At 45.0% G+C, this 21,079-nt stretch overlaps 1 protein-coding gene across 1 annotated transcript in view; it reads right to left on the bottom strand.

The window, feature by feature from the left end:
- Positions 1–3,927: 3,927 nt before the first annotated feature.
- The window catches only part of LOC137427686 (coagulation factor VII), a 52,283-nt gene continuing 35,131 nt past the window's right edge, over positions 3,928–21,079 (bottom strand). Inside the window, exons 7-9 of the mRNA XM_068117342.2 lie at positions 9,757–9,824; positions 5,066–5,183; positions 3,928–4,959 (exon numbers count right to left, since the gene is read on the bottom strand). Of these exons, the coding sequence (XP_067973443.2) occupies positions 4,085–4,959; positions 5,066–5,183; positions 9,757–9,824 (1,061 nt within the window). The 3' untranslated portion in view covers positions 3,928–4,084. The remainder of the gene's footprint in view (positions 4,960–5,065; positions 5,184–9,756; positions 9,825–21,079) is intronic.

The following is a 21,079-nucleotide window of genomic DNA, read 5'->3' as shown; positions in this document are numbered from 1 at the left end:
TTTTGGGGAGAGGGGATGTTAAACAAAACGTATTATTCCAACTAAACCCACGGCGGGAGTATGCGCTCTACTAAGTTGCGTCCTAGTTCAATCTTCATTCGAGGGTTTCTAGAATTGGCAGCACACCACCATCTCAGGTCGTTCTCCATCCCTACCAGTGATTTTTTTTTTTCGACCACCAACGATTCTCCCCAACCTCGATCTCCCAAACTGCACTTGCAAGTTTCTACGTTTCCTTCCATGTTCTTTCTCCTGTTCTTCCAACTTATTGGGAAACGTGTTGTCCCACTGCCTCACCTCCATATATTGCCCTCTACCCTCTGTCCCGTTGCTCTTCCATGGGTGTTAATTTTGTATACAAAAATAGGACAACTGGGCCTGTAGCTTATCTGGACCCTGTCCTAATGTTGTAACCCAAATTTGATAGCATTCTGACGAGTGGGTTTGCAGAAGAAGACTTTTGAAGGAGTTTACGTGATTTTCCCAAAAAATGACAGTCGGCCATTTTGACACTTCTGATCATGTGATCTTCATGACCTCCATAAATTAACATCAGGACCCATAACGGTTCAAAACCATAACGTAAATAAAACTGGATTATAACCCAAATGTTTAGCTACACTCCGGAAAAATCGGTAAAACTTTTATTAGCAGGTGATCATAAGTTAGTGTAACCCTATTAGTTAGTGAGATGAAAGCACAAAATAATCTGTAATGGTATCAATATCAACACCGCCATATGCGGTAAAGAGGTGGGGAGAAACAAAGAAGGGGGGGGGGGAGTGGGGGGAGGGGTGGTTGGTTTGGGGGAATCGTCCTGATAAAAACCTTGGATGGCAATATTATGTGGAATCTCTATTTAAAGCCAGGGAATCCCCGCTCCATTTATACAAGAGTGGATCAAATGCTAACGGTAAGTCAATCACCTCACATAAATGTAATTATCCCAACAGATCTGCTATTGGCAAACACGGTCTTAATTAAGGGCACACACCTTTGTGGGATAGGGTTAATATTTTGGATTTTACCCCTAACAGGACCAGAAGACGCAGTATCTTTGAGCCTTGGCACCCGGAAGAAACCGTTACGTCGATCACGCAGGAAGTGATTGACTTACCATTTGATCCACTCTTGTGTAAACGGAGCGGGGATTCCCTGACTTTAAATAGAGATTCCACATAATATTGTCATCCAAAGTTTTTATCAGGACAATTATCCCCCAAACCACCCCACCCTCAGCGCCGACGAGTCTGGCATTTCACTCAGGCCGACTGGCACGGTCTGCAAGCAGCCATCAATCATCTGGACTGGTCCTCCATCTCGACTGCCTCTGACATCAATTCTTCCTGGGAATTCTGCCAAAGCAAATTGCTCTCTCTCATGCACAGATTTATGCCATCTCGTCTTCAGTTGTCTCACCCTTCCTCCCGTCCATGGTACACTGAATCTTGTGGTGAGGCAGTTGCCCTGAAACAACTTGCCTTTGCCTCTTGGAAGGCAAATCCAACTGAAGGCAATCTCAGTTCCTTCCACCAAGCTCGAAACAAGTGTGTGTCTACCGTCAGGAGTGCCAGGAAGCACTATCTCTCCTCACTCAAGAATGAACTCTCAAACCTGTCTCCTTCCTCCAAATCCTGGTGGCGTCTGGTCAAATCCATTCCTGGTGTTTGTTCCCCCTCCATCCCCTCCCGTACCTCAAATGGCTGCACAGTTGACACCGCATGTGACAAAGCCGAATGCCTCAACTCTGTGTTTGCCTCAAAATCTTGTGTCCCAAACCCATCTCTCTCTGTTCCCACCTTTCCCAGTCGAACCCAACTGCTCCAGGACTCTGTGTCCTGCTCTCCTGACAAGGTGGAGGAGTTTTTGTCAAACGTCGACTCTGATTCTGCAACTGGACCAGACGGCATCAGCCCACGGGTCCTAAAATCCTGCTCTGCCACTCTATCTCACCCTCTCTCTGTTCTTTTCACCCTATCTTTTGCTCAAGGTCATCTGCCAGCATCTTGGAAATCAGCAAACATTACCGGTTTTTTTTGTATACAAGATCGAGGCTCGTGAAAGAGCTAACATTAATCACACAAAAAGTCAAACCGACACACAAAACACAAAAAACAAGGTGGTGCTTCATCCGAGTTGGGTCCTCGCCTGCGGTGAGTCGTTCCCCGACGGATCGTCGTTCGTGCTGACTTCGAAGCGGCGGTTCGTCCTTCGGACCTTCCTTCATCCAAGCTGCGCGTCTTGAACGGGCCGTGAGCTGCGCGCGGAAGCGGGTGCACCCAAGTCCGCGGCTGCACGTTGCTCGGTGCGAGTGCAATGCATTCCCTGTTAACCTGTGCAATTCATCCCCTGTCTGTGTGTGAAGGCACCTGTCGGGATTTAGGCTAGGTAAGAATTGTTAAGTCTGCTCTCGTCCTTTTTCTGTGATTTGTAAATAAAACGTGTACATTTTGTTTCCTTTCAAACCTGTTCGAGTACGTCTTTTCCCCCATTGGCCCAGCATAGTCCGAACCGAATTTGACTCTTTAATCAGGCCCATAAATCACGCAGGACAACACTGCGACCCACACCGTGCGATCCGCTCGGCACACCATAAGGTACGGTTGTGCTGCTGATGCAGTGCCCCCTGTGGGTTCGGGTAGGAATTTCGAATTTGTTCAGGGTGCCAGCGATAGCTCACCTAATTTTCTCGAAGGACACCGTGGGATCTGTAACGTCCGCCAACTAATGCCGGTAGATGGGACGCCCAGTTTAACGTCCATCCCATGGTCGCCAAAAGCATCGACACCTCGCTCTACTTGCGATATACCAGGAAGACAGTTTGTGGTTGGGGTGAAATTCAAACCCAAGAAACCCAATTCTAGAAGGCTCAGAGGCCAGTGTGAACCTCTAGGCCATCCTTCCAGACCAGGTGACCTTAGGTGATACTATTTCCATGGAGAATCATGGAATCCAGAGTGAAGCACACTACTTTGGTTAGATTAGCCATCTGACAAGGAAGATGTTTGCAAACAGCACGACATCTTCGTGAGAGTCAAGATGATCAGGCTCAGAATTGCAAGAAGAATGTTTTTAAGAACCGATGAATGGGAGCGGGTAGCTGTGATCCACATCATTTTCAATGGATATCGAGTATCACATCATTTTTGGTGGAATCTTCTCCAGTCTGTAAAATATGGTCATAATGATAGCGAATATCTCTTACTTCTGGTTTGATTAGTTGAGCAGTGAAGCTGGTTCATGTAAATGTTCGTCGAGGATAAATGAAACGCACAGCGAAAGCACGACCGAGCATGATGATAACTTCACAGGACGACTTGCGGATCTAACGACGAAACAAAAATGATGCATGATTAAACTAGAGCAATGCGACTGTGTCGCCAATATGCCTCCGCATAGTCCCACAACAGGTAGATGCCCTCGTGCACTGTCCTAAAAATAAACACGTTTGATTTAAATCCCTTCAGCTGTTTTCAAGTATCACATTTTCACCAGCCATGACGGGTTTCACATCGATCGGTGAAGCGGTTTCAGAGAAGGGATTTTTTAAAAATAAACTTTTTTGGCTGGTATTCCACTCCACCTATGATGTCATCATTATCATGCTTTTATTCCCCATTGGGAGTACTTGACCATGTGCCAAGTTTCAAATTGTGCCATTCAGCGGTTTCTGAGAAATATTTTAAAAATTATTTGCGTTTAATCTAAGATGGCTGCCATACCACGTGACCTATGACGTCACAAATACCATAAAAAACATTCTGCATGGGTGTCACTCCGATCCTGAAAGTTTCGCCTCACTCAGACATGTGGTTGCTGAGAAAAACGAGGTTTAGCCCGTACGGACGGACGGACGGACGGACACCCCGAAAACACAATGCCTCGGGCGAATTTGTCGGTGGATGCATCAAAAACAAACTCCAGCTGCACCGTCCTTTCTACATTTTATTTGTGACCGACAGATCAGTCGCTAAGAGTTAAAGAAATGATAGAGGATTAGGATAAGTGTGATCAGGTTGGTTTGACCCTTAGGGAACCAGCAATTTGATTGGACCCTTAGGGAACCAGCAATTTGATTGGACCCTTAGGGAACCAGCAATTTGTCATCATCGACTCCAGAGCAGCCATCTTGTGCCATGTTGGCCTGAATCCAAGTCAGGTACCGGCTCACTTTGGTATACATGCCATACTTTCCGGGCCTAGCACAGCCCTCGCCCCAGCTTACAAGGCCGGCCAGGTACCAGACGCCTTTCTTCTCCACCGTGAGTGGACCACCGCTGTCCCCCGAGCACGCGTCCTTGCCCGCATGACCACCCCCGGCGCACAGCATGTTCCGGGTGACCACGTAGCGTGACCCGCGGGAGCATCGTCGAAATGACACCAGAGGGACGTGTGCATAACGAAGCTTGGAGGCCAACCGGAAGTGCGCACGCCCACGAGCGATTCCCTCCTCAAGAACCGCACTGACACTGCCGATGGAGCTATTGGTAGTGACACCCACGTGCCCATCAGTACTGTTGGTGCTAACCGCATTTTTATCCAAACCGGTGATATTAACCCCATGCTTTGTGATACTGCTGCTATTAACTACTCCGCTTTTCACACTGGTGGTATTCACAGTCAGGTTAGCCAAGCTGGTCCTATTAAACACAGGATTAGGAGGGTTAATGATCCCGGTAGTTAAGCTATGAGTGGCATCCACTGTGCGCCCGATGCTCCCTCGGCGTGACGTTGTGGACCCCCAACCACTGACCACGAGCATCGAATCCACGGGCAGCGGGTGCAGTGGGTCGGGCAAACAAATGGGCACGATGTAACGGCTTAACAGCGCCACCTTGCTCAGTTTAAGTAATGCAATGTCGTTGTCGTAGGTGTACTCGTTGTACATGGAATGAACCAGGACCTTGGACACCGCAATATTTTCCTCCGTGTCTTCGTGAGCAAGAAGGTTGTGTTCACCTGTTGGTCATGGCAGGTGGAGAAAAAGGATAAACTGTAAAGGATTTGATGAAGGGAGTAGGGTCAATGGGCATTTCTTAATTCAGATACCTGTTACGGTACTGACCAAGACGGACTGAAACGGTCTTGGACTTGTCTCGAACGCAGTGCGCCGCCGTGAGTACCCACTCTCTGGAGATGAGTACTCCACCACAGTAAGCCCCCCTGTTGTGTCTCAGCAGCACCTGCAATGTTTACACAAAACAGCACATCGTATGTGTGATTCAAGTCAACATGAGCAGTAAATAAGAGTTATCGGAGAAAGAATACGTGCGGTGTGTAGAACAGAACCAAAACAATAACATTTGATTATTACAAAAACTAGAGCGGAACTTGGTAAAGCGTATACCTCCGCCAGGCTGAACAGTTTACATTTTGTATCCCGCTGATAGGCCGGATCTGGACACGGACCGGAACCAAAATCGTATTGGCTTGTTCTTGTCGTCTAACCAACCTGACCACCAAGTTTCGTCCAAATCCGTCTACAACTTTTTGAGATATCCTGTCCACAGATAGGCATACAAACAGATAAACAAGAAATATGTCGTGCATAGCACGATACTTGCGAAATCCCTAAAATAAGTTGTTGGCCTATGTTGACCTCAAAAATACTTGGCGGTTGAATTAAGTGTCCAGATAGGCAAATCCTCTTCAAATTTCAAGTTAATCAAATGAAAATTGAGGACTTTAGAAATCTGGCCTATGTTGATCTTTTGGCCTATGCATGGTGATGCATGAATTCAGTGACCACCTCAAAAATAGTTGGGGGTTGAATTCAGTGACCAGATATGCAAATCCTCTTCAAATGTCAAGTTAATGGATGAAAATTGAGGATTTTAGAAACTTGGCCTATGTTGACCTTTTGGCCTATGTTGACCTTTTGGCCTATGTTGACCTCAAAAATACTTGGTGGTTGAATTCAGTGTCCAGATAGGCAAATCCTCTTCAAATTTCAAGTTAATCAAATTAAAATTGAGGACTTTAGAAATCTGGCCTATGTTGACCTTTTGGCCTATGCATGGTGATGCATGAATTCAGTGACCACCTCAAAAATACTTGGTGGTTGAATTAAGTGACGTGGTACGCAAATCCTCATAAAATATAAAGCCAATCAGATGAAAATTGAGGATTTTAGAAACTTGGCCTATGTTGACCTTTTTGCCTATGTTGACCTTTTGGCCTATGTTGACCTCAAAAATACTTGGTGGTTGAATTCAGTGTCCAGATAGGCAAATCCTCTTCAAATTTCAAGTTAATCAAATTAAAATTGAGGACTTTAGAAATCTGGCCTATGTTGACCTTTTGGCCTATGCATGGTGATGCATGAATTCAGTGACCACCTCAAAAATACTTGGTGGTTGAATTAAGTGACGTGGTACGCAAATCCTCATAAAATATAAAGCCAATCAGATGAAAATTGAGGATTTTAGAAACTTGGCCTATGTTGACCTTTTTGCCTATGTTGACCTTTTGGCCTATGTTGACCTCAAAAATACTTGGCGGTTGAATTTAGTGACCAGATATGCAAATCCTCTTCAAATGTCGAGTTAATGGATGAAAATTGAGGATTTTAGAAACTTGGCCGATGTTGACCTTTTGGCCTATGTTGACCTCAAAAATACTTGGTTGTTGCATTCAGTGATCAGATATGCAAATCCTCTTCAAATTTCAAGTAAATCGGAAAATCAGAAAATTTCAAGGACTCTGTGTCTTCCACTGTGCACCTGAGAAGTTCGAAAAGGTTATTTCAACCCTCAACTCTGATTCTGCAACTGGACCGGACGGCATCAGCTCACATGTCCTAAAAACCTGCTCTGCTGCTCTTCCCTTCTCGCCCTATAATTTGCTTCAGGTCATCTTCCATCTGCTTGGAAATCAGTCAACATCAGTGCATGACATCAAGGGGCAAAAACGTATCCCCCTTAACTACAGACCTATCAGCTTACTTCCAAACATCAGCAAGGTCATGAAATCCATCATCGCAGTTGATATGAAATCCTTTCTTTTCTCCAACAACCTCATCTCAGATCACCAATTTAAATTCAGACCAGGTCACTGCTGACCAGGTCACCTTGGGCATGCTGCTTATACTCACCTAAAAATGGATGGGGGCCCTCAATATCAGACATGAGATCAGGGGCGTCTCCCTGGACATATCTCGTGCTTTTGATACATTACTGTCCTGGCATCCCTCCTTACTCCCCAAACTCTCTGCCTATGGCAGTATGGCATCCAAGGCCAACTTCACACATGGCTTACTGACTTCCTCTACTCTCGTAGTCAAGGTGTGGCACTCAACAGAATCCTTTCATCTGCTCTCCCTATCAAGGCTGGAGTGCCCAAAGGCAGTGATCTGGGCCGAGTCCTTTTTTATTTAATTTTTTAATGAGATATCGCCCACCACAAAGCCTTAAAAGCCACTCGAGGTGGGGGCTAAAGGTCCTGGGTTCTATTCCTGATCTTCATCAATGATCCCTCTGACTCTCTGGAAAATCCCCTTTATCTATTTGCTCAACCTCTCTGCCGTGAAATCCCTCATCCTTCAGACAGACGGGCTCCAGCCACTTCCCCTCTCTTTAGACCTTGACAAAATCACAAGATGGTCAAACACTTGGAATATGTCTTTAAATCCTGACAAATCTCAAACTCTCACTCTCTCGATAAGGACCACCTGGAAAACCCTCCGATCAACTTTCTTAACAATCCTCTTGAAGAAGTTTAGTCATTCAAACTCCTGGGTCTCACTATGAGCCATGATCTTTCTTAAGAAAACCACATTTCAAAGTTGGCCTCCAAAGCCAGCCATCCTCTACCATACAAAGTCCTACCTTGGAATACCTGAACTCATATCCACCTACAAGGCCTTAATCCGCAGCTTTATGGAGTACTGCTCTCCCCTCTGGGCTGGCTCCCCTGCCTCATATCTTTCCCAGCTTGACGACATAGAAACCAAAGCCTTTAAGATCATTGGGATCTCCCACAATGAAGCTGATTCAATGGGCCCACCACCTCGCCATCGCAGACAGGTTGGTGGTCCCTCTGTCTTCTACCTCCCTCTTTCTGGTCTTGTACCCTCTGCTCTTTCCATGCTTTGTTTCCCCAAGATTTTGTTCCTCCATTTTCTCAGCTGGGGAATCAACTTCCACATTCTCTTCAATTTCACTCTTCCCTCTCGGTCTTTATGACAGCTGTTCGCCACCATCTCAGACCGTCCACAATCCAAAACCATGACCTTTTCTACCATCGAACACCCACCCCTCCCCCCTGCCTTCCACCCACTAACCCCATCCCTCCTCCATCCAAATTTCCAGATTGCCTTCCCAAGAGTTTCCTTCTGTATCCATGTTGCCCACCCCATGCATCCTCTCCTGCCCCCAATCCTCACTTGGACCCCCATTTTTTGTCCAAGTCTCCCTCTATCTTGGCCTTCAACACTGCTGTTGGTGTTTCCCCATCTCCCCCTCTTTACTCTCCCTTTTTGGCTTATGATGCTTACGTCTTAATCCATGCAGTGTACTAGCTCTTTGAGGAGCTTCGACTATGCATACAAAAAACTAGAGCAATGCCACTTTGTCGCCAATATGCCTCCACATAGTCCCTGCCCGTGACAATGGGTAGATGCCCTCGTTCACTGTCCTAAAAGTAAACAAGTGTGATTTAAATCTCTTCAGCTATTTTCAAGTATCACATTTTCATCAGACAGGACAGGTTTCACATCGATCAGTGAAGTGGTTTCAGAGAAGGGATTTTTTTTAAATATTGTGTTTCAAGCTAATATGGCTGCCAAACCATGACATATGACCTTCAGAAATGTACAATCTGAATATGTATGGGAAAGGGATGATGTTTGTGAAGTTTTGTGTTGATCGGATAAGGTTTGTTTTTCTATCCCAGATGGCTGCCAAACCACGTGATGTCATCATTTTCAAACTGTATGCAGCAATGGTGTTAGATGACATTTGTAAAATTTCGCACTGATAGGGTAAGCGGTTTCAGAGATATAATTATTTAATATTTTTCTTCAATCCAATATGGCTGCCACACCATGTGATCGATGACGTTGTTGTGATAAACTTTTAATCTCCATGTCTAGTCAATGACACACGTAAAGTTTCGAGTCAATCGATTTGGTGGTTTAGGAGAAGATGTTTTTTAAAGGTTTCAGGTTAAATCCAATATGGCTGCCAAACCATGTGACCTATAATGTCATAAATTTAATATTTTAATACAAATGGGTCATAGATCATGTGCATGCAATTTCAAAATTTTAGCATAAGGAATTCGATTAAAACATTTATGGCTGGTATACCACTTCACCTATCATTAATTTGCTTTCATTCCCTATTGGGAGTACTTGGCAACGTGCCAAGTTTCAAATTTTTCTATTCAGCGGTTTCTGAGAAATATTTTTTTAATTATTTGCGTTTAATCCAAGATGGCTGCCATACCACATGACCCATGACGTCACAATGATCATAAAAACATTCTGCATGGGTGTCACTCCTACCCTGAAAGTTTCGTCTCACTCGGACATGTGGTTGCTGAGAAAGACGAGGTTTAGCCCGTACGGACGGACGGACGGACAACCCGAAAACATAATGCCTCTGGCCACCTTCTGGGGCGGAGGCATAAAAATGGCTTCAGAACTTTTTTATATTGTGCAGTGTCTTGTTAAGCTATGTGCTATTGACTACAATGATGCTATTTATCCTCATAGTCTATCTAGAATATCCATGTCCCTCTCTATTCCTTGTTTACCTGCCAAGGACATTGTCCCTTGTAACAAATGGCTCCACCTGTCACTCGAGGAACAGCATTCTTTGTGCCTGCAGACAAAAGAACAAGCAATGTGAGCTGGTACTTTGCCCAGGCTGTTACATGCAGACAGTGACATTGGACAACACTGGACTTTAGTTCAGAGAAACAGCCGGTGACTTTTGGGGGAAGTGACGTAACTGCCCAGTGAGCACTGGGTGACAGTGGCGCCATCTTGTGACGCCACGCCTTTCTGCCTCATTTAGCCGGGGAAATTTAAGGGTAAACCTCAAACCCTAATACTCCCTCCATCCCCTCCATAACTTGTGGGAAAGATGTAAGAGATTAGGGATCAGGTGGGGATCCTTTTAAGTAAATTTCAAACTAATTAAAGGCAGTTAACATGCATAAAGGCAGTCGTAAAAAAAGGCGATCAAAAAGGGTTGGCGGCAGGAAGGGCATCCGGCCGTAAAACATTGCTTCAAAAAGGGGACCGAACAACAACAACAACCACGGTCCCCGAAAAAGGCCAACCCCCGCTTGCGGGGAAAAAATGGCCTCTAAAGGTGTTTTTAAATTTTTTTTAATTTTTATACAGCGGACATTTTTTGTTTTGTTCAAAGCCAAAAATAAATTTATGTGAAATTTACTTTCATATCCAGTGTACCAACTTGAACATGTACAGTGCATATAGAAAGTCTTCACCCCCTATCAAATTTTTCACCTTTTCTTGCCTTATAGCCTGTAATAAAATTGCATTCAATTAGACTTATTCACCTTTATTTACACATCGTAGCCCACAAACTCCAAGTGAAAACAAATTTTACAAATTTCAGAAAATTAATTAAAAATACAAACCTAGAATATCTTGGTTGGATAAGTGTCCACCTCCCCTTATAATAGCAACTGTAAATTAGCTCAGGTGTAACCAATCACCTTTAAATCACACACCGAGTTAATTGGCCTCCACCTGTGTTAAATTGTCATGATTCTGATTATTTCAGAATAAAATCAGCTGTTCCAGTAGGTTTCCTCTGCTGGGTAGTGTATTTCACAGGAAAGACTCAACCAGGAGCACCAAGGAGCTTTCAAAAGATCTCCGGGATAAAGTTGTGGAAAGGCACAGATCAGGGGAAGGGTATAAAAATATTTCAAAGGCCTTGGATATCCCTTGGAGCACAGTCAAGACAATCATTAAGAAGTGGAAGGTGTATGGTACCACAAAGACCCTGCCTAGATCAGGCCGTCCCTCCAAACTGGATGACCAAGCAAGGAGGAGATTGATCAGAGTGGCCACCAAGAGGCCAATGGCAACTTTGAAGGAGCTACAGGCCTTTATGGCAAAGACTGGTCACTGTGTGCACGTGACAACAATATCCCAAGTACTCCACAAGTCTGGCCTGTACAGTAGGGTGGCAAGAAGGAAGCCATTCCTCAAAAAGCCCACCTTCAGTCCTGTTTGAGGTATGCAAAAAACCACTCCGGAGATTCAAAATCCATGCGGCAAAAGGTTTTGTGGTCTGACAAAAGCAAGATGGAAATTTTTGGCCGAAATGAAAAATGTTAACTTTGGTGCAAACAGCACATCATCCAAAGAACACCATCCCTACTGTGAAGCATGGTGGTGGCAGCATCATGCTATGGGGATGTTTCACATCAGCAGGGACTGGGGCACTTGTCAGGATGGAAGGGAAAATGGATGGAGCAAAATACAGAAAAATCCCAGAGAAAAACCTGCTGCCCTCTGCAAGAAAGCTGAAATTGGGACAGAAGTTCACCTTTCAGTATGACAACGACCCGAATCAAACAGGCAAAGCTACACTGGAGTGGCTGAGGAACAAAAAGAGAAATGTCCTTGAGCGGTGCAGACAGAGCCCCGACCTAAATCCAATCGGAAATCTGTGGCATGACTTGAAGATTGCTGTCCATCAACGCTCCACATGCAACTTGACTGAGCTTGAACAGATTTGTTCAGAAGAATGGGCAAATATTGCCGAATCAACGTGTGCAAAATCGGTAAAGACCTATCCCAACAGACTCGGCTGTAATTCCTGCCAAAGGTGCTTCCACCAAGTGTTAACTCAGGGGGGTGGGGGACACTTGGCAGGGGTGGGGGACACGGGGCAAAGTTTTCCTGATTCAACACGAATGTCGATGACATGGTTTGAATAAAGTTTTGCTTCCTACTTTGGTAAGATTGCAGCTTACCACCTGGACATGGTGTGCTCTGTGCTCTCTGGAGAGTGGACATTCCCTTTAACCTCTGTGGAGAATGTCATGCGACCCAGTGGACAAAAGCTATGACATGGTGCACATGTGCAGGGCACTGTATATATGTCATTATTGACCGAACCGAACACGCCGACAAGAATTACATGTTCTTGGAGAATTAAATTGGTGATAATCCTGAGTTTGGTATGGTATGTTTGGTGAATATATATATATATATATATATTAGTCCAGTCAAGGTAGTGGCTTGACCCACCACTAATTGCAACAAAGAAATTTTCACTGCAGTGCATTTCACAAATATACCATAAACAACATACATAAAGTATACCAAAATATATTTGGTGGAAAGGTGTCAAATTCGCATTATATGCAAATTAGCTGCTGCCATTTGGAAAAAAATCAATTTTACAAAAAAATCAAAACCGCTAAACTCTTGTAATAGTAGAAAATGCTGTTGTCAATGTTCATCCGTCACACGACAAACCCCTTAGATATGGTACTCTGCAACAGAATCGAAAACATGCTCATAGCAGTTTTCAAATTGATAGCAGTTTCATATAATGAGGATAGCTAATTTGATTTTTTGCATAATTGTATACAACAACAACAACAACAACAACAACAACAACAACAACAACAACAGGCATTTTAAGGCTATTTTCCCTGCTGGAGCGGGGATTAGCCTTTGGTGTATTGTATGCATATAATTAATCCAGAAATGTGCTAATCATATCCAATGACCATGAAAAGATGGGTCTAGACACTTCATTTACCATGATTGGATGCTGGAATACAAAGTTATTGCAGAAAATCGAATTAAAAAAAAATAATGGCGGCATCTAATTTTCATACTTCATTTTTTTTTTTTTTTTTGTATACAAGATTGAGGCTCGTGAAAGAGCTAACATTAATCACACAAAAAGTGAAACCGACACATAAAACAAAAAATAAGGGGAGCGGTAGACAAGATGGGGAGAGAGGGGGGACACAAACACAACATTTGAGAGCAGGGACATCGAGAGAAATGTGGGAGGGGGAGGGCTTGGGGGGAGGTGGGAGAGGTATAAAACATATGAACACTGCAAGGACTTCCAGGAAAGAAGTTGGAATTTCCCCAAAAAAAAAAAAAAGTGTATCTGGGTTGAATTAGCGGGGGTAGAAAAGATCAAGTTTTTGGATGGGGGAAGATAAGAGATGGTGGTGGACAGCTGTTTGAAAGACCTGGAGGGAGGAGTGGGATTGAAGGGAGTGGGGGAGTTTGTTCCAGAGGCGGGAGAAAAGGGGAATAAAAGAGTGAAGGTGAGCAGAGAGCCCAGATTTTGGCAGTTTAACCATAAGAGGGTTGCAGGCAGATCTTGTGCGACCTGAAGGAATATTGGGGGGACAGAGCACAGAGAGAGCTGGGGGAGCAAGGTCGGAGAGGAGTCGGTAGAAGACAGAGAGACCACCAACCTGCCTGCGGTGAGTGAGTGAAAGGCCCTCGGAGTTAACTTCATCGCAGGAGATTCCAATGATTCTGAAAGCTTTGGTTTCAACAGCGTGAAGCCGAGCTAGGTGTGAGGCAGGAGCACCAGCCCAGAGGGGGGAACAGTATTCCATTGAGCTGTGGATGAAAGTCTTGTATGTGGTGAGGAGCTCAGGTGTGCCAAGGAAGGATTTCGCACGACGGAGGATGCTCAGTCGTCGACTGGCTTTGGAGGCCAGCTTGGAAATGTGGTTTTCCCAAGAAAGATCATGGCAGATAGTGAGACCCAAAAGCTTGAGCGACAGAACTTCTTGGAGCGGATTGTTGAGAAAGTAGATGGGAGGGTTTTCCAGTCGATCCTTTCGGAGAGACATTGGAAGAGTGTGAGATTTGTCAGGATTGAAAGACATGTTCCATTTTTTTGACCAGTCTGTGATTTTGTCCAGGTCTGCAGAGAGTGAGGAGGCTGCAGACTGCCGATCTGAGGGATGAGGAATAGAGCGGCAGATAGTGGAGTCATCAGCAAAGAGATAGAGAGGGTTTTCCAGAGAGTCGGAGAGATCATTGATGAGGACCAGAAATAGCACAGGCCCCAGAACACTACCTTGGGGAACTCCAGCCAGAACAGGCAGGGGAGATGAGAGAAATCCATTCAGGGCCACACGTTGCCTACGACCAGAGAGGAAGTCCGCAAGCCATGAGTGGAGATTTCCATGGATACCATAGGAGGAGAGTTTGGTGAGCAGAGCTGGGTGCCAGACAGTATCGAAGGCAAGTGATATGTCAAGTGAGACAGCTCTGATTTCCTGTTTGGCATTGAGGACCTCCATCTATTGTTGAGACAGCAGAAGCAACATGTCCAGAGTAGAATGACCTGGTCTGAATCCACATTGATGATCAGAGACTAAGCCATTGGAGAAGGGGAAGGATTTGATATCCGAAGCAATGATGGATTCCATGACTTTGCTGATAATTGGAATCAGGCTGATTGGTCTGTCGTTGCAAGGATCTGTTTTTGCACCTTTTTTGTGTAAAGCGGTAATGTTTGCTGATTTCCAAGATGCTGGCAGATGACCTTGAGTAAAAGAGAGGGTGAAAAGAACAGAGAGAGGGTGAGATAGAGAGGCAGAATTGTATGCAGACATTGTATGCATTCATTGAATTGTATGCATACAATTTGTCCAGAAATAAACTTTTCATAATCATCAACCGTGAAAAAATGGGTCTAAACACTTCATTTGCTATGATTGGATGCTTAGATACAAAGTTACAGTGGAAATTATGTAATTTTTTCAATGGCGGCAGCTAATTTGCATATTATGCAAATTTGACGCCTTTCCACCAAATCTGTTTTAGTATACTTTTAGTATGGTGCTAAGGGGGTATTTCTAAATTGCATAGCAGTGAAAAAATTTATATTGCAATTAGTGGGGGTTGAGCAATAAAATTTGTTCGATTGACTGGACTGTATATGTATATATATGTATATGAATAGGGTGCGGCAGGGGTGGGGGATATGGGGGGGTCAGAGACAGAATTAAGGCTTTAGTATAGTCTGTGTGCTCGTGTAGGGTTTAGCATCATTTCCTGTATTAATCTATGTTTTGAGTGAAATTGTCTGTTGCATAGCCCACTTGGAAATTGGAGTTCACATTAGATTAGAGTTAGGGCAAATTACAGTTCAGATAGGCTGATGTTCTGATGTTCCTTCCTCCCTTAACCATGTTAAGTGGAGGGGAGGGGTGAGGAGTTGATATGAGGGGGAGGGGTGAGGGGAGAGATTTGAGGGGAGGGGTGATGGGGGAGGGCTGAGGGGGGAAATTTGAGGGGAGTGGTGAGGGGAAATTTGAGGGGGAGGAGTGAGGAGTGAGGGGGAGATTAGAAGAGGGTGAGTTGTGAGTTTTGAAGGGCAGGGGTGAGTTGCGAGTTTTGAAGGGCAGGGGTGAGGGGGGAGATATGAACGTTTTGAAAGATTAAAGAAAATCGAACATTTGTTACAGACCGTGTTTCTTGAGATATTTAAATCAGAGATCTTTTTGAGAACGTTTGAGGAGGGGTGGAATGAAAGTGAGTGGAAAGATTTAATGAGCAAATTGATTGCAGCCTTTTGAACAGGAAGAAAAAAACCGAGTTGTAGTATACAAATGAATACAACATGGTAGGGGGGAGTTTAAACATTTTAAAGCAAAACCGTTGGTTCAACAAGTGTACGTAGGCGGGGTAGTGGAGACCGCGAGGAAAGAAGGTGATTATTTTTATTTTGGTTCACGAGTTATCAAGTGACCACTATATTCGTCATGTGTGTGCGTCTGTCTGTGTGTGTGTGTGTGTGTCTGTGTGTGTGTCTGTCTGCAGCATAACCACCCGATGATATCATCTGATATTGATGAAACTTGGGGTGGGAGGTTGATATCATGATCTAGTTGTGTCCTGCCTAGAGTGGGCGTATTGCGCCCATTATGGGCGGAGCCACGCCCGAAAAAGATGTCTTTTTAGGGGGTAATCGAGTTCAAGCTACATCTTCTCCGAGTGGTTTGGTGGAATCTGACAGGGGTTTCGATATTTGGTTAGGCCAATGTCATGTGTGTAGCCCCACGGGGCTCGATTTTTCCCTTTTTTTTTGTTTTTTCATTTCATTTTCCACCGAATTTTCCGTATTGTGTAGCTAACTAACCTCATAACTGATTATACATTATTTTTTATCTCATTTCAAGGTCAGTAACCTTCGTTTTGACATTTCCGGGCCTGGCCTGTCTGGGCCTGTTTTGGTTATAGTCTGTCCTTTGTGTATGTATCCCGGTTCTGGTGTGTATCCCGGTTTAGAATAGGTACACCATATCCCTGCACATCGTAAGAGGCGACTAAGGGTTGGCGTCAGGAAGGGCATCCGGCCATAAAAACATTGCCTGTCATGGGGCCCGCAAGGCTAACCCCCGCTCTAGCGGGGAAAATGGCCTTAAAACGATCATTAATTTTTCATTCATTCATTCATTCATTCATTCTTTGTCATTGAATACCGCTCGCTCGTGAACCATCGTCGTCTCCTGACTTGTTATTTTTGTATTTAAGACATCTAACAAAGGTAAGAGGTTAGAGGGAAAGTAGGGGGTGAGAAAAAAAATCCAGAGAGAGATCGAACGATCGCAGGCCTCGAGGCTAACCAGGCCCCAAACACGTACCCGGTACGTCCAAACTGACTGACTAATACAGAATTGTGCACGAAATGCAAAACACGATTGAACCAGAAACACAGTAGACACATACACAGCAAAACAAAATATTTAACTTTAAGAAAAAAAAAAAACTTAACTTTGATTGACGTGGACGAGCTCTGACGACACACAACCTCAACTGGGGAACCGGAAGCGGAGGTGAACTCCACATCTGAACTAGATCAGAGCCAGGACAAGGCAGTGTCCTAAAATGTCCGGTCCACATGTGCTTTGTGCGCCCCTCCTGTGGCTGCATTGCAGTCAGTGACTGGCCATCCAGCGGGCCGTGGCGCCCACCTCATGATTGGTAGAGACAAACAGCCTTGCGAGATAAGCACCCATTGGTCAGAAGGACATAAACGTTGTGGCTCCCTCAGCTGACACGCCAATGTCAGGTATGATTGGATGCTGTCATTCCTGAGGGGAAGGTGGGGGTCATGGTGCTCTCCTCACAGTCTGGTTTCTCCCCCAGCACTTTTCTGATCATTTCGATCATCACCTTGGTCTTCATTGGGTTCTCGTGGCACATTGGAGGCAACCCTAAATGTGCCACCCTCCCCCACCCCCCCACCCCCCCTTCAGTGCCAGCGGCATTATATAGCCGCCACCTATCTCTATAACCCGGTCTGGTGTGTGTGGAAGAGAGTTGTGGTTGTGGCACCTCATTCACTTACTGTATCATTGGGTGATTATTTCTTACCCGTTAAAGTCTATCTTTCATGTGGGAATCTCCATTTGTGTTGTCCTGTGTTTTAAGAAACATTTTGTACTCCTTAAGAGCATGCGTCCACCTCATTCCTTGTCCCGCCACACTGGTAAAACCATTTCTGTGCATTAGCAAATCCATAAGGGCATAACTTTGACTAATGTAATCTTGATAATGAGTAAGTTTAGACATATTCATTAAAACAGGGAGTAGCCACACGACTTGAGGCATTCCGTGATTCGGCCAGTCGCAAGGTGACTGATTTAGCCTACACATCAGATTCATAGTTGTGGTGTGGGACCTATAATATTGTCGTGTTCCCGGGGATTAACACCCCTGGGGATGGATAGCCAATCAAGCTTAAACTCCGAGGCATTCAATCCAATGGCAGTGTGAATACACGTGGGAGATGAGGGCAGCGAAGGGTACCGAAGCTCTTACCTGCACGGACCCCACTGGACGTCTTCGAACCTGGTAATCAACTCAACCCGACACAGAATTAAAATGTACAATAAAAAATGTTTAATAAAATAAATGCCAGCAAACAAGAAAATGCACCATAAAACTAATCTATCTATAATTCCAGTAATCTCTGTATGTGTGTTTGTTTGTTTGTCTGTGACCGCTGTTTCTCGACAACCACGGGTCCGATATACTTTAAATTTGCCAGGTATATTGCTGGGGACCCGAGGATGTGCCTTTTCAAGGTTTCATATTAATCGGACAAGTACTTACCGAGCTATGTCCAAAAAACGATTCAACCAATCAGAGAGCAGCGAGCTATCGCGTGTGCCGAACGTGGCGAACACACTCTGCCTCGGACGGCACATTTGAGAACGTATTCATTTATTTCACGTTGGCAAACTATGTTGCCGCTATGTTGGCGTTAAACTATGTTTTAAAACTAATTAAAACCATTTCATGTAAATAGAGGGGGGGGGGATTGTCACTGTACTCGCAAGCCGTTCGCCGTTCGCTTTGGCGTTGCGAATGGACCAAAACATTTCATGGACCAAACCATTTCATGTAAAGCGTTCGCCGTTCGCTTTGGCGTTGCGAATGGACCAAAACATTTCATGGACCAAACCATTTCATGTAAATAGAGGGGGGGGGGATTGTCACCGTACTCGCACCCACGTACCCACGTACCCACGTACGGGCATTGCACCCACGTACGGGCATGCCCTAGTATCCTAAATGGAGAGCCCCCGTATACAACACAAGGGGAAAATAACCTGAAAATAAATATGTGTGTGTGTACTTAGCTCTTGTGCTCTTGATCGTCCCAGACTCCCCCACGTCCCTGTATGGGAAAACACAGGCCTCGGCGCGCAGTCTGTGCGCGGGAAACACAGGCCTCGGCTCACAGTCCGCGTGCGGGAAACACCAGCCTCAGCGCGCAGTCTGTTCACCCAAGCCTCTGAGCGCGAAGCGAGCAGGCAGAGGTCCCTCGTCGTCGTCCGCTCCACACAGCACCAGAGTCCACGAGCTGCAACTGTCTTTCGCCACAAACGTCAAAACCAAGAGCGAGGACAACTGTGTCCGCTCGCCGTCAAAACCCTGGACCCAGAGAAGAAAAAGCGACTGTGCACAATGGGAACCCAGCGCAAGAGATATATGCGACTGCAACAGGATGACAGCCAGGGACCACAAAACCTCCAACTGTTCGTTATTAAAGTCAGAACAAGACGAGGAAGAACACAAGCTGCGTCCGTTTGCAGTAAACACGGGACCAAGAAGATCAAAATGTCCGGAACCCAAGCCTTTTGTTCCCTGGGCTATTAAGTCATCCGATGACGTCTGCGTGTCCTCCAATACAAGAGTCCCATCTCAGCAGTCCTTGCTCGAAGCAATCACCACCCCTCGGGGCATGGCCTCATGGACCTGCCTGCTTGATGTTGCAATGTGGCGGCTGGCGGCACCAGCAGTATTGTTTAATGTCTTGGTTCTGGTTATTTTATTTAGTGTTATAATACACGCCAATTGCTTGGCTTGGCTATGTGTGTGGTGCAATGTCATAAGGAACCGAAGGGAAGATCACAGAGGCCATTTACATACCGGGGATTTACCATTAATCCATAAATAATTAGCATAACCCCACCCTTCGTCATGGGGACAAAGATACACTTACGCGACATCCGGTCTTGCGGATACCCTACTTATGTATTTGGGGGGTTTCTTCTTCTTCATCGCGATATACGGAGCACACTATACTATACACTTCTACCTGGATGAAGATAATCCATTGCCTACCCATTTCTCCCCTAAAAAAGCGAATCCATTGCCTATATGTATATACGTATATATATAGTGCATACATGCATAAATATATCATGCATGTATGTACTGTATGTATGTATTTATAACATTACATTTTGGTGCTTGTGATTATCCATTGCTCAGAAAGAGGAACAGCCAACCAACAATTTGTAATAAGCCATACTCCACCAATTTGACAAACAATAAAGAGCAGAGTTAGCTTCAGGCAACATTTCATTTGTGATCTCTGAACATCGAGCCGATATTTGTGGATCATGAACGAAATGTCACCTGAGGCTAAGTCTGCTTTTTCCCATATGATTTACACTCCATAGAGTAGTGCATAGCACAATTTATTTATTGGCTGCTCTTTATCCAATTTCAAGTGCCTCAACCAAATGCTGCTATATGCATACATATCTATATATATATATATATATACAGACTTGGCATTTAATATGGAATTTTTTTTTTCTTGACTTGGGTTTACTTTCTGAACTTAGTATATCAATCTGGTGAGTTTCTTTCACCCTTCGGTGATGTCTTTGTTGAAAGAACCATGTCACTGATTGTCTTTCGCAGCAAGAAGTCAATAACAGGATTATATCACAGGTGGCGTGACAAAATGTAAGGACAGGTGCATTTGATGATTGGCTTCACAGTCGGGTATACAAGGGTTGTTGCGTTCTGTATTAGTGGAAAACAACTGCTGCACGTCTACAAAAGTTATTGCTGCTTCCTCTGGAGATGGTCCGTCAATTTGACAATGCTGTTTGTCATGGAGTGGTGGCTTTACGAAATTCTGGCATGAAACAGCGTGCTATTGCTCGGCAGTATGGCATCACTCAAGGTCAGGTGTCAAAGATCCTGAAACGAAATGCTCAGAGGGGTGTCCCTACTCCAATACCGAGGCCAGGACGTGCAGACAAGTGCATGAAGCCTACAACAAAGATTGTATAGTGCCAAGAGTCCAAGCTGGAGGTGGTGGGGTGACCGTTTGGGCTGCTTTTCATGCAGGGGGCAAAACTGACCTGGTTGTTCTGAATGGAAACCTGAACCAGTTCAAGTACAGGGCCATTCTGGAAGAAACATTGCTTCCATTTGCTCGTGCAGCCTTTCGAGGAAACTTTGTCTTCCAAGATGACAATGCACGGCCTCATCGTGTTCGCATGATCCAACACTTTCTTGCTGACCGTGGTGTAGAGCATATGGAGTGGCCTGCCATGTCCCCGGCTATGAATCCGATAGAGAACTTGTGGGTAGAATTAACGCGTCAAATCGACAACTTGGACCAGCAGCCCACCTCTGTGCGTGAATTGCAGCAGGCTATTGTCACTGCATGGCATGCGATTCCTGTCCAAACCTTGGCAAATCTCGTGAACAGCATACCTCGACTTGTACGTGCTCTCCTGAATGCTCGTGGGGGTTGCACGAAGTACTGAACTGTAATTT

The sequence above is a fragment of the Myxine glutinosa genome, chromosome 5, assembly GCF_964187855.1.
Source record: "Myxine glutinosa chromosome 5, kmMyxGlut1.1, whole genome shotgun sequence".
Taxonomy (NCBI): domain Eukaryota; kingdom Metazoa; phylum Chordata; class Myxini; order Myxiniformes; family Myxinidae; genus Myxine; species Myxine glutinosa.
This window is presented reverse-complemented; position numbering and strand designations above follow the sequence as displayed.